General features: G+C 43.2%; 1 protein-coding gene across 1 annotated transcript; it reads left to right on the top strand.

Annotated features, from left to right (window-relative positions):
* Positions 1–510: 510 nt before the first annotated feature.
* efemp2a (EGF containing fibulin extracellular matrix protein 2a) lies at positions 511–11,477 on the top strand. The gene is made up of 11 exons (XM_031862862.1): positions 511–663; positions 4,960–5,172; positions 5,717–5,765; positions 5,911–6,096; positions 6,634–6,756; positions 6,937–7,053; positions 8,178–8,297; positions 8,406–8,525; positions 8,696–8,822; positions 9,289–9,484; positions 10,613–11,477. The coding sequence occupies exons 2-11, from the start codon at positions 5,071–5,073 to the stop codon at positions 10,784–10,786; spliced, it is 1,314 nt and encodes a 437-aa protein (XP_031718722.1). The 5' UTR covers positions 511–663; positions 4,960–5,070; the 3' UTR covers positions 10,787–11,477.
* Positions 11,478–12,574: the final 1,097 nt, after the last annotated feature.

Here is a 12,574-nt window from a genome sequence, read left to right as displayed (position 1 = left end):
CTCCCCGGCTATAAATATCCTGCATGTCAGATTGGATGAGAGCGAGGGCTTTAGTCGCTTTATGGAAAGAAGAAAAAAAGAGAGTACAAGACGGGGGAGGTAAGTATAGATAGATGGGGGGTAAATGGGAAAAGGGAGGGAGGAAAGGGTGGGAGAGTTTGGAGCTTTTGCGGGGGTTTAGTTTAAATGAAACCAGGTGTGTTGTGGGACCATAAGAGGGGGCACTGGGTAAGAAGATGGGGGGGCAAGTGTGTGAATCTGTGAGTTGTTGTTCGGCCTGCGATTTGGACAGATTTGGAATTTTGGTATTTGGGCCGCAGACCAGGAATTTGCATCCTGGGGGGTCAGGGAGAGGGGGTTTGGAGAGTGGAGGATGGCAGTGCAGGGGGCCAGAGGCGGGGAGGAGGTGGGGGGGGGTAAGAATGGGCTGTCCCTCTCTCCTCCCTCTCTCTCTCCTCTCCGTCTCTTGCTCTCTCTCTCTCTCTCCCTCCCTTTGCATGTGTTCAGCTGCTCCAGCTGTCGGTCTCCCCACTCACTCTCTCAGGGTCAGACAGGCAGGAGTTTAAGGGACCACTTCTGTGCGCCAACTCAGCCGGGACGACCGCAGCCAGCAGAAGGACACACCGGTCAGAAGGAGAAGACTCATCCGAAAAAGATTCATTTGTGAGTTTCCGTGTGTTTCTTTAATGTCTGACAACCATGTTAGAAGAGATTTGTATGAAAAGGAGAACCTTTGGATGACTGATCATGTTTTTTAAGGTACCTTCTTTTCTGGTACAGGCCATACACGTCACAGTACCACCACTGCTCTGCTCTCGGCTCTGCTCTCACAGCTTCATATTGCTGCTTACAAAAGCAGCAATATGAAGCCAAGAAGCAAGTTTACTTCTTGGCACTGTGTTTCAGAGACTGTAATAGGGGGATAGACAGGAAGAGAGGTAATGAGTCACAGGGCATGTATTATCGCGCAGTATGTTCTTCCACCTCATCTCTCTTGTACAACATTTGAAGTCAGTGTCACAATTTCAGTTTAGTCACTCCGGTTAAAATTTACGGGACAAAGCAGCAGAGACTTTTGAACAAAAAGAAGAAACAGGTGGCAGCTACAGGAACATACACACACACAAAACACTCTGGATAACATCACAGACAGTGTAGGATGCTGCCTCACTATGATTTGACAGTGCATTTTATCACTGTTTATTCCATATACTCCTAATAGCTAACATGTGACAGCTCCAGCGTCACTGTAATGACTCAGTGGGATTATAAAGGCAACAGGAAGCAGGCACAGTTCCCCTGAGAGCAGCCCATCATCTCGTGCCACATTGTATGCGTAGACTAATACATCACAGCTCTTTAACCCCCCTTTACACAGGGAAACAGAGCAGTATCGCCACTGGGAGAACAGAACCACACCAGACGGATTTATCTCATTTACAGTGTGTGAATTTCTCCTGCAGGCCACAATACATCACTGCTGACTGTGGAGTTCTCCAGCAAAGGAGTTAGGCTATATGTGTGTGTCTGTGTGTGTGTGTGTGTGTGTGTGTGTGTGTGTGTGTGTGTGTGTGTGTGAGTGAGAGTGATAGTGACCCCCTGGTTGTGGATTTACAGGTTCACTGCCACAGTGGTAACGGATCGCAGTTTTAGCCCGCTGGGCCACCGTGTTCTCAGGCTGCTCCATGCACAACCAAGTAGAACAACACAAAGTTAGCTATGTATACATTACAACACATGACCATCCTGCAGTTTACACTCTGTGTGCATGTGTGTATGTGTGTGTGTGCGTGTGTGTGTGTGTGTGTGTGTGTGTGGTCCAACTGTGTGTTTTTCTTGGTCCCCAGATGGTCACTTTTATAAGCCGCCTGAAATCTTGCATGTTAAATTGTGCTGACTGTGTGAATTTAGAAATGGGTCAGTCTGCTGTTACTGAGGCAAGGGTAAGCCCGAAATGGTAACTATATTAGAAGTACTGTTGAAGCTGTACTGAACAGGTGTTAGAGCAGTAATATTTTGAGGATTACACTAAAACTGCCGATTAATCTGCTGATTATTTTCTCTAGTAAATGTTCCGTCAAGTAAATGTCAAAATTAAAACAAATGCCCATCACAAGTTCCCAGAGTCCAAGGCGATGTCTTGTTTTGTCTGACCAGCAGTCCGAACCAACAGAAACGATAAATATATTTTTCGTAACAATGTGGTTTCACAGTCAACCTGTTTCTCTGATGAATTTCGGCTCTTGGCTCACATTGTCTGACATCCACCTACACAATGAGGAGAGATGAGAGGTTAGGGGAGCAGTGGCTAGAGGTTTGGCACCAGCTATCCTCTTATGTGAACCATGGGGGGTTTCCCAGAACCTGATACTCTGGGAACCACTGCCGTGGCAGGGCATCCCAGCTGAGAACTGGCGCCCACATCCTTGCCACGGGCATTCCAGAGGTCCACCGCCACTTGGTCTCCAGCGACATCAGGGATACACCCATGCATCCCTGCTGCACACTCTCAGTAGCCAGTGAGTGTCTGGACCCCGGACTGATGGTCAGTTCTGTTTTTGGGCGGTTTGGGGTCACATTCTTGCTGGTTGTAAGTGTCCGATGGGCCAACTCAGAGAGGTCACGTACTGCGGCCGTCTGATTGCACAGTGGTATGTGTTACCGTCTGTGCTTACAGGGTGAGGGCATGTTTTGTTGGTTTTAACCCCGCAGAGGTTCATGAATGGCCTGTGATGTCATCCATCAAGTATTTAAGTGTGTCCACGTCACCCTGCGGCCTTCTGTTTGTCTCAACTTGAAGTACAACAATGAGCCATGCCTGCAGATGTGGCGTCCTGACATTTCAGAGCATGTGCCTGTGCACGTAGACAGGCAGTGATTATAACTTTCCTGTCATGTATTTTAACTGGAGCTCACTGACTCTGCAAACAGCACTCTCTCAGAATCTTTTTCATTCCTTCAATTAGCCTGTTTTTCCCCTACTTTTTTTGGTCTGCGGGAGCTGGAATAGGTGATTTGTTTATGTTTAGAGTCAGCTTAACCACTTACAGCGTCTCTCCAGGAACATTAACTGAAGTGTTGTGTCTCTGCTGGGAGAAAAGCCAAGTCCATCAGAATACTTAGCAAACATAATACACTATAAATCTGCCTCAAAATACACTGGACATAACGTTAGTACTTAGATCCATTACTTACATAAAAGAAGCAATATCGCAGTGTAAAAATACTAGAATGCAAGTGAGCCCTACATTTAAAATTCACAAGTACATAAGTACATAAGTATTAGGCTACCAGCAGATAACTTATCCAAAGTGAAAGTGCTCATTATGCCTCATGGCCCCTTTCAGTATGGGTACCCTGAAAGATTAAGATGATATTTTGTAATAATAAAGTTATCTTGTAAAACAAGGAAAAAAGAACTTCAGGGGCTGTTCTGTTCTTTTGCAGAACAAGTTACAACTTTGTCATTATTGGTGACGTAAATCCCAGCTGAACCTTGCATAACTTCAACCAGAGCAGGTCAAATCAGCCACACGAATGAAATCCCCTGCGTTGGTGCACAGGGCTTTTAATATATAACAATACATTGTTTTTTTGTATTTAAAATCAAAGTAACTACTAACATGAGTTCTCAGATAACTTCAATGGAGTAAAGACTACAACATTTCCATGAAACAGGACTCTGTACATCTTCCAGCAGCCTGCAGCTAAATCAGGTGCCTCTCGACTGAAGGACAGCAAACTTAAAAAGTAAAAGAAGGGACTGGAGCATGCTGATTTACTGCCTTTCATTGTGCAAACACACCGGAAGCCCATTTCTGCCACTGTGATGAAAAATAAAAGTCATTATAATGAGAAAATCTCAAAATAATGACTTAGTATCTCAAAATAATGATTTATTTGAGATACTAAATCAAAAATATTGAGAGAATTTTTCATTATTTTGAAATATTACGTCAAAATATTATTTTGACATAGGCCAACGAAGTCGTTATTTTTAGATAGTGTTTCATTGTAATGACTTACAGAATCTTTTTTTTTCATCACGGCAGAAATGTCTTCATCAGAATAAAAAACAAAACTAGCCGGTCACCTTTCAGACGGCCCAGTATATTTATGACGACACCTGATACCCACTGCAGGGCCGAACGGTGGGTCAAAACATCAATTTACATAAAAACTGGGCTTCCATAAGAAGGCTCCCTCAACTTTTTGCACATTTGACTGTGTATTGATAACTCTCTGAATTGTAGTGGAGTAGACATACTACCTTAAAATACGTATAGTATTTGAGTACTTAGTTACTTTGCACCAATGACAAAACACAACACAGCTTCTACGGAGGAGATTCTGTGTCACAGAGACAAATTAACTTAGAATCTATCTCACAGATGGAAGCAGCAGAGCAGGAGATGCTGTTATAAAATATGCAACTAATGGCCATGATTTATGGGCTCCAAGCGACGCTGCTCTGATACACAGTGAACCGAACCTCTGGAGGCAGCGAGCGGCGAGACCATCATTCCAGTGAGTTGTAGTCTGCCAGCCTGGAGACACAGAGAGTCTTCTGTGAGCAGCTAATATGAAAGTATTTCTGTGATGTTGACTTTGTTATTTTCAGCTGAAGGATGGAGTACGTCACGATGTTTATGTTTTTACCTGGCAGAGTGAGTCATTCAATTTATTTCGGCTGCGATCAACGGGGAACTGTTTGGTTGACAAACAGTGAACCAAGTCCAAGACGCTAACTGTTTGTGTTTTGACTGACGGGCCTACTTAAAAACAACAACAACCTGGCTCCAGTGCTTTCTGCAAAATGATTGCTTTATGGTTGATTTATCCATTTCAGCTGTGGGAGCAGCTCCCAGCATCAGAATGAATCAAAACATTTTGTGATTCTCAGTTTCTAATGTTGCTTTTTGTTTTATGTCTTTCTCTCTGTCTCCCTCTGAAATACAGATACCACCTCTTGGCTGCCTCTCTCATCTTCAAAGCAGCGCTACCTGTGTGATAGCAGAGTGTTTGTGTGCATGTTTTACGTGTGTTACCGTCCCATCTTAGTGCATTAGTATGCAGGGTGCTTGTGTGTCAGTCTTGTGCGTGTGCATATGTGTGTCTGTGCTCCTCCGCAGTGCTATTTCACAGCCACCTACAGAAAGTGACACCTACACGGTAAGGATGGACAAATATCTTCACCTGCTTTTCTTCTTCTCTCTCACTCCTTTTCCTTTCTGTGCATCTTCCTTTCTTCCATATGATATATCAAACATTTCTTGTGTTGAAATGTTGACCTCATATCCTCTTTCTTCTCTCCTAGCTCCTAGCAGTTTTCCCTTTCCAACATTTTATAGTAGTCATAGTTGGGGGTAATTTTAGCTTTAATTCCATGTTTCTTTCATGCCACACTTTTTCTTTCCATGCAGCTCACAGCAACATATTTTTTTCCAGAATGATGATGACCCTTTTTCCAAACAGTGGCTATAAATTCTTTGTTTTTAAAAATGACATTCGGCTTAAGGAAGCAGCCTTCTTGTCGTTTTGGCCCAGCCCTTCTACATAGGAAACAAGTTTCTCTATCCTCTGCTTCTTTTTTCAAGTTCCACTACTGGGGATTTATTATGTTTTATGAATATATTATGCAACTACTTGGCTCAGGGTGCCTGTTTCTTTCCATCATTTTCTTACACTCTCTTTCTCTCTCTGGTGCTCTTTGCAGGAATGCACAGATGGGTATCAATGGGACCATCAAACTGAGCACTGCAAAGGTAAAACACTCTTTTACCTGCATTTATTCCGTGTCACCACCTAATTCTTGTATACAGTCACAGCTGGGATCATCCTGTTGCTCCTCATGCTATGTCCTGTCCTTTTGATTAATTCCTAACAAGTCGTCTCTGCGTCTCCCATCAGACATAAACGAGTGTGAGACCATTGCAGATGCATGCAAAGGGGAAATGAAGTGCTTCAACCACTATGGAGGTTACTTGTGCCTTCCCCGCTCTGCGTCGGTCATCCCGGCCCCAGAGCCTCCCATCACGCCCACCGAGACCAACCCATGCCCTCTGGGCTACGAGGCGCAGGGAGACAGCTGTGTGGGTGGGTGTCTGGTTTGTAGGTCTGGGGGTTGGAGGTGGACAGGTGGCCACAGGATGGGTGATCATTAAGCATGTTTGTGTGTGTGTGTGTGTGTGTGTGTGTGTGACGGTGTAAGTTTATTGTCGGCAGCCACAGAATGCGAGGCACAGGTGGCCGTAGCAGGTGTTGGGACTGGAGGCTGCGTGTGCAAACTGTGTGGGTGTCAGTGAGTATGAGTCCACGGGGGGCAGACAGACACCGTAGGAATTTGGAAGATTTCACACAAGGACAGCTGCTGTGCTTTAAGAATCTGACTTGAAGTGAGAAACCTACTAGCGCTGGAGGACAACGAGGTGTTCATCTGGGACCACAAACATGATTCAACATGATGTGATATTCTCAGCTGTCGGGGGCAAATGAGGCGAACAGAGTCGCCATCGTCTGCCCTTCAACAGTCAGACTGTGCCTTTCACTCATGATAAAAGATGCTGAGTTTGCTCACAATAACCATGATTTTTTATTTCCCATGTGTGTCCTTTTTTTCACTCACAAACACAGATATCAATGAGTGTGAGCGAGACGAACATGACTGCCAGCCCAGCCAGCAGTGTATCAACACACAGGGTGCCTTCACCTGTCAGTGCCCGGATGGTTACCGCAAGGTTGCCACAGAGTGCATTGGTGAGATAATCTGAATTTATCCTTTAACTAGTGTAGCTAAGCAGGTTTAAATATGGCAATTCTGACTGTTTTCTTTCTTGCTACATGGCCTGGGGGAAAGTTAGTCATAGCCGCAAAAGTGACCTTAATAACCTGTAGGACTGTGAATATCCATTTTCTGACTCTATTTCTCTCTCTCAGACATTGATGAGTGCAGGTACAGGTACTGCCAACATCGCTGTGTTAATGTCCCCGGCTCCTTCTCCTGTCAGTGTGAACCTGGTTTCCAGCTGGCAGGAAACAACCGATCTTGCATCGGTGAGTGACGCCGACTGCAACCGGTTATAAGACTCAACAGTCAAATCCAATGTCTCTGAAGTCAGGCAAAAGGTCTGCACAGTGTTCTTAGTGCCTCCGATCAATTTTGATCTTACAGAGATCTTACTCAGGCTTTGACAAAGATGTAAAAACTGAAAGGGCAAATCTTAAAGGGCAACCCCATCGATTTTCAATTAAAGTCTCTTAACAAGTTTTGGGGAGTACTGCATATGTGAAAAAAAGTTGTTTCAAGCCTTTTGTAGTCTCAGAGGGAGTTGTATGAAGTCTGATAAATTGCCTGAAGTGACTCAGCGTCGATTGAGGCTGAAGACTACAAGTTGGAAAATGAAAAAGAAAGCTGGTGGTGTAGAGTTATAATGAAGTGAGACATCTGTATATGCACCTCATCTCTGCTTGTGGCTAACGGCTACATTAGCCGCCACTAGCATAATGCAACCAAATCCCTGTCAGCAGTCGAGTTGAACTATGGGTAACCAATTCGTTAAGTTTTGTCAAGGAAGAAGAATGTGTAGATATGTATCTTTTGTTCTACTGAGTTTGATCAAATTGTCAGCAGTGCAATTCTAAATCAATGTACGCTTTTAAGCATCTCTCTGTAACATTACAAGTCCATAACAACACAAGTAACAGTTAAAGTTAAGATTTAAGAAAATGTATTAATGGTTTGACACTCAACAACCCTGTTAAGCTGCTTCATCAGTTGTGGTTTGATCACATTTGATTGAGAGTGGCCTGGCAACGTTAACAACGTTCCCACAACTGTCATTACATATTGATTCCGTATTGACTCGCTTTTAATTGGTGCACAGACGCTACAGTACGTTGCCTTCTTCCAACATCTCACTTTACAATAATGATTAAAAACAGCACAGAAAGAAATCTGTTGTGCGAAGAAAATGGAAAAACAGTTGTGTGTGTTAATTTTGGACCCCACCAATCGAAGTAACAAGCTGATTGAGAAAATATGTTTTCAGGGCCTTTTATTTATTTGGAGCAATCATTTAGATTTTTCCCTTCAGTTGCAGTTTTTGATCCAACAACTGTTTTTGGGGATGTGTTTGCTATTTAAGTTTATCTATAACATCTACCTCCCCTCCCTTTAGATGTGAATGAATGTGAGATGGGTGCCCCCTGCTCTCAGAGGTGTTACAACACGTATGGCACCTTCCTGTGTCGCTGTGACCAGGGCTATGAACTGGGGTCTGACGGCTTTGCTTGTAATGGTGAGAGACCCACTCTGTCTGTAAAAAAGCATCAATATGAACGATTGTACAAACTTCAGTTACTTTGTTTTCTTTTCCCGTTATACATCTCACCGTTTCACTTGACAGACATCGATGAGTGCAGCTACTCCAGTTACCTGTGCCAGTACCAGTGTGTCAACGAACCTGGGAAGTTCTCCTGTGTGTGCCCAGAAGGATACCAGCTGCAAGGCACCAGGCTATGCCAGGGTAAGCACACCCGCCTCCTTTTCCTCCCTCCAGTCCTAACACCTTCCTCTCTGTGCTTTCAGAGTCACAAATGCTGCACTGTGTCAACGCTTATTCATTCTTTGACAGTAGCTCTATTCTTGTCCCGTTCTTGTTCAAATGAAACATCATCAGCTGTTTTTCTTCTGCAGATATAAATGAATGTGAAACAGGTGAGCATCAGTGTAGCGACACACAGACGTGCGTGAATATCCACGGACGATACCAGTGTGTGGACACCAACCGGTGCCAGGACCCTTATGTACAGGTGTCTGAGAAGTGAGTGACACCTGATGAAAGCTTGTGTACACGGTCACACACCTTTTCCCAATTACTAAAATATGTGCTGGCCATCAGCTCAGAGTATAATCAGCCCCTGTGTTGAGTATGGCTCAAACTGCAAGATTACCCAATTACTTTTTCCACATACGAGTCCAACTTCCAACCTTTTCTTCTGAACATGGTCCGCTGCAATAAGAAAACTATTACACTGTTACAAGTGTTGGATTGGGAACAGGTGTGGGTCCCTATTAACATATCCCAGATGATTTGGTAGTATAAAATGTGTTTTAGAAAAACATGAGGGAAAAAAATGGCTACTGTTCAATATTTGTTTAGATTTTAGGAGAATTTACCCTTCAGTCATGTTACTCCCTCTGCTGGCTGATCTATGAACTACGGTTACATTTTTTCTGCACCAAACATTGTTGTACTCAAGTGGACTTACTTCTCTCTGTGTGTCCAGCCGCTGTGTTTGTCCCGTCAACAAGCCTGTCTGTCGAGATCTGCCTTTCTCCATCGTCCACCGCTACATGAGCATCACCTCGGAGCGCTCCGTCCCCTCAGACATCTTCCAGATTCAGGCCACAAGCGTCTCTCCAGGGGCTTACAACACCTTCCGCATCCGGTCTGGAGATGAAAACGGAGACTTCTACATCAGGGTGAGAGCTGTTACAGAGCATAGAGAAGGAGTATGATTGCATCTGCTGACAAAACCTTTGGCCAGCGTGACGACTTTATTCAATTCATTTTATTTTGTGTAGCCCAAAATCACAAATTTGCCTCAGAGGGCTTTACAATCTGTAGCTACACATACGACATCCTCTGTCCCAGGACACTGACTGTAAGAAAAAGCTCAATTTAGGGTTTGATGGATAGATTGGACAGACGTTTTATGAAACATAGTGCACTTGTCAGGTATAACACAGTATGATGGAGGCTCCTTCCTGACTAAACCTACTTCACCCACCACATTTCATTCATATCTGTGCATCTTAACAAATTAATTCCTCATAAAATGGCTAAATAGACTTACCATTAAACCAATGTGTGTATGTATGTGTGATGACTGATTAGCCTGAGAGAGTTTTAGAGTCACAAGATGCTGTCGATGCATTTTTGAAAACAAGGTTTATCATAGTCCCACTAAAACCTAAACACAAACTTTCTGCTTGGATTCAAAACAGAGAAATAGTCTTTTATCTTAAAATATTAGAACAAAGACCCCGTAATAGTTAATTCTCAGGATTGTGTGTTCGCTCATTGTCCTGTTAATTTCATAGCACGTGTTAGAGTGAGACAACTTAAGCTTTGGTTATATGATAGTGTGTCATGAATCAGGCATTACACCTTTATCACTCGTATTGAGCGAAATGTTGTTAAAGGAATAGTTCAAAATTTTGGGAAATACGCTTATTCACTTTTTGCGAAGAATTCAGAAGAAGAGAAGATCGATACCACTCTCCTGTTTGTACGGTAAATATGAAGCTACACGTAGCTTAGCTTAGCACAAAGACAAAAAAATCACAAGAAGTCCTAACTTGTTCATTAGTGAGCTATAGAGTTGCTGTTAGGCAGAGCCAGGCGACCTGTTTCCACCTTATGCCAGTCTTTGTAACTGTACTCTACACTGCTGTCTGTAGCTTTATATTTCATGATAGTAGTATTGATCTTCTCATATAACTCTTGGCAAGAAGGGGAATAAGCATATTTCCCAAAATGTCAAACTGTTCCTTTAAGTGAAAAGAATGTAGAATTTCTCTTGTTAATATATTTTTTGTCATCTACAGCAAATCAATAATATCAGCGCCATGCTGGTGCTGGCCCGTGCCGTGTCGGGGCCCAGAGAGTACACGTTGGACCTGGAGATGGTGTCAGTTAACCCTCTGCACAGTTACCAGGGCAACTACCAGACCAGCTCCGCCCTCAGACTCTCCATCTACGTCGGGCCGTACACCTTTTAAAGAAGAAGACAAAGAAGAAGAAGAAGAAGAAGAGTGGAGGGACACAGAGAAAGATGGAGAGAAAGCGCTGGGGAGAAACACAGATGCAAAAAAGGAAATTAAGCTGTAAAACAAAAGTGGTCGATGCAGTTCAACCAGTCACTGTGATGTTACACTCTTTGCTTTTTGTACTTCCAAAGAAAGCCACATGCATGTACAGTATACAAATACATTGTAGCAGTAATGTCTCACAGATAAAGAACAGAAACAGCCTTAAAATGGGATATCATGTTTACTGTCATTTTCCATTCAACACCTATCGGACAGCATCATTCTGTGTTCAATGTGTATAAAAAGGGATTTTCTTTTCTTCACATCTGTTCAGGGTGATAACAAATCTGTGTGACACATTGTCTGGCTGCCTTCAGGTGGAATGATTCACGCCCAGCGTCACTAGATTAATCTGTTTTCACCAGTTTACATCCTTATCTTTGGTTCCGCTCTGTTTGTCACTTTATTCTTGTCAGCCCTGTTTCCCGTTGACAGACGTGATTCAGTAACCACTCAGATCAGACCTCAGCAATCCGCGCTCCTCCTCCTCCACCCTCCACTGTTCATTCCTATGTTCAAGCTCTCCATCACTGCCTTTTTATAGGTTTATCACATTGCTGATTGTGTTTTTTGTCTAAGATTTAAAACCCTAATAAAACAATATAACTTTTCCTCTGTCTCACAGTGAAATGATTACAATGTCATTCTTATAGGACATTTTATTCTCATTCTCCAGGGTGAGGGATTGGCTGCATTTCTAAGATTTGTATCATTATAAACTAAACCTTGGGCAGTCTGGGAAACTGAAACTAGTTTTATTTATTTATTTAATTAGTTATATAGTTATAGTTGATAATAGAAATAGTCATTAGCCCTTATATTCTTCATTGGCAATGTGCTAAAATTTGGCTGATCATTTCTGTGGAAGTCTCAGTGTTATTGTTAAATGATGTTTTATCATAAGGCCCTGTCAATAGTTTGTTAGGATGGTTCCATGGAAAAGCTCAGTGAAGCTGCGCGTTGCTCTTTAAATAGAGGTGGGGCAGTTAACCAGAAGTACATTCATCAAACCAATCCGTTAGTCTTCATCCTTTAAGTCTTTTCGCTTGTAAAACCAAAAAACACAGAAAACGATTGTAATAAAATTTAAATCTCACCTTTGTGTCACTCGTCGAAGTTACTTTTCAGGTGTAGAATGGGCTCATTGCTGCCTCTTGTGGCTGTTGAGGGAAAAACACTCACTACAACTGCAGTACTCAAACTGTCAAGTACCAGTATGTGTGTTCTGCCCCTCGGCCTCAGGGGGCAGTAATGAGCATGTTACGATCGACTCGCTGCAATGAAGTAAAAAATACATTGATCTAGAAAACTTACTGAAAAGCCACATACAGGTGAGATTCATGCGTCATCAGACGTGTCTTCAAACTGTGTTTTTACAGTTGTACAAGGGTAAAAAATGCAAGGATGACGACTGACTGGTTTGTGTCAGTGCATCAGGTCATCATCATTACAGAGCACACAGACGCTTCCCTGAGTTTGTCTACAGGACAATCCAGGACCGTCAGCAGACTGTCCTAAACTGTCCCTACTTTCCCCCAATCAAAGAGCAGATGCGGTGTGACCCGGCTTTATGTCAACACTGTACCTGCTTAACTACAATAGCTGGTCCAACTGGCTTGACAGCCAGCTTCAACTGAAGGCCACGGCCCACCCATTAACACAAGTCCAACCACCATCACTGCCTTTCTGGTTCACTAG

This window comes from Anarrhichthys ocellatus, unplaced genomic scaffold (genome assembly GCF_004355925.1).
Source record: "Anarrhichthys ocellatus isolate YVR2014 unplaced genomic scaffold, GSC_Weel_1.0 scaffold27, whole genome shotgun sequence".
In the NCBI taxonomy this organism is placed as follows: domain Eukaryota; kingdom Metazoa; phylum Chordata; class Actinopteri; order Perciformes; family Anarhichadidae; genus Anarrhichthys; species Anarrhichthys ocellatus.
This window is presented reverse-complemented; position numbering and strand designations above follow the sequence as displayed.

Coding starts and splice junctions, on each gene's coding strand:
- efemp2a (XM_031862862.1), top strand. CDS start 5,071: ATGCAGGGTGCTTGTGTGTCAGTCTTGTGCGTGTGCATATGTGTGTCT. Junction 6,097..6,633: donor GCAGGGAGACAGCTGTGTGG/GTGGGTGTCTGG, acceptor TCACAAACACAG/ATATCAATGAGTGTGAGCGA. Junction 9,485..10,612: donor ACGGAGACTTCTACATCAGG/GTGAGAGCTGTT, acceptor TGTCATCTACAG/CAAATCAATAATATCAGCGC.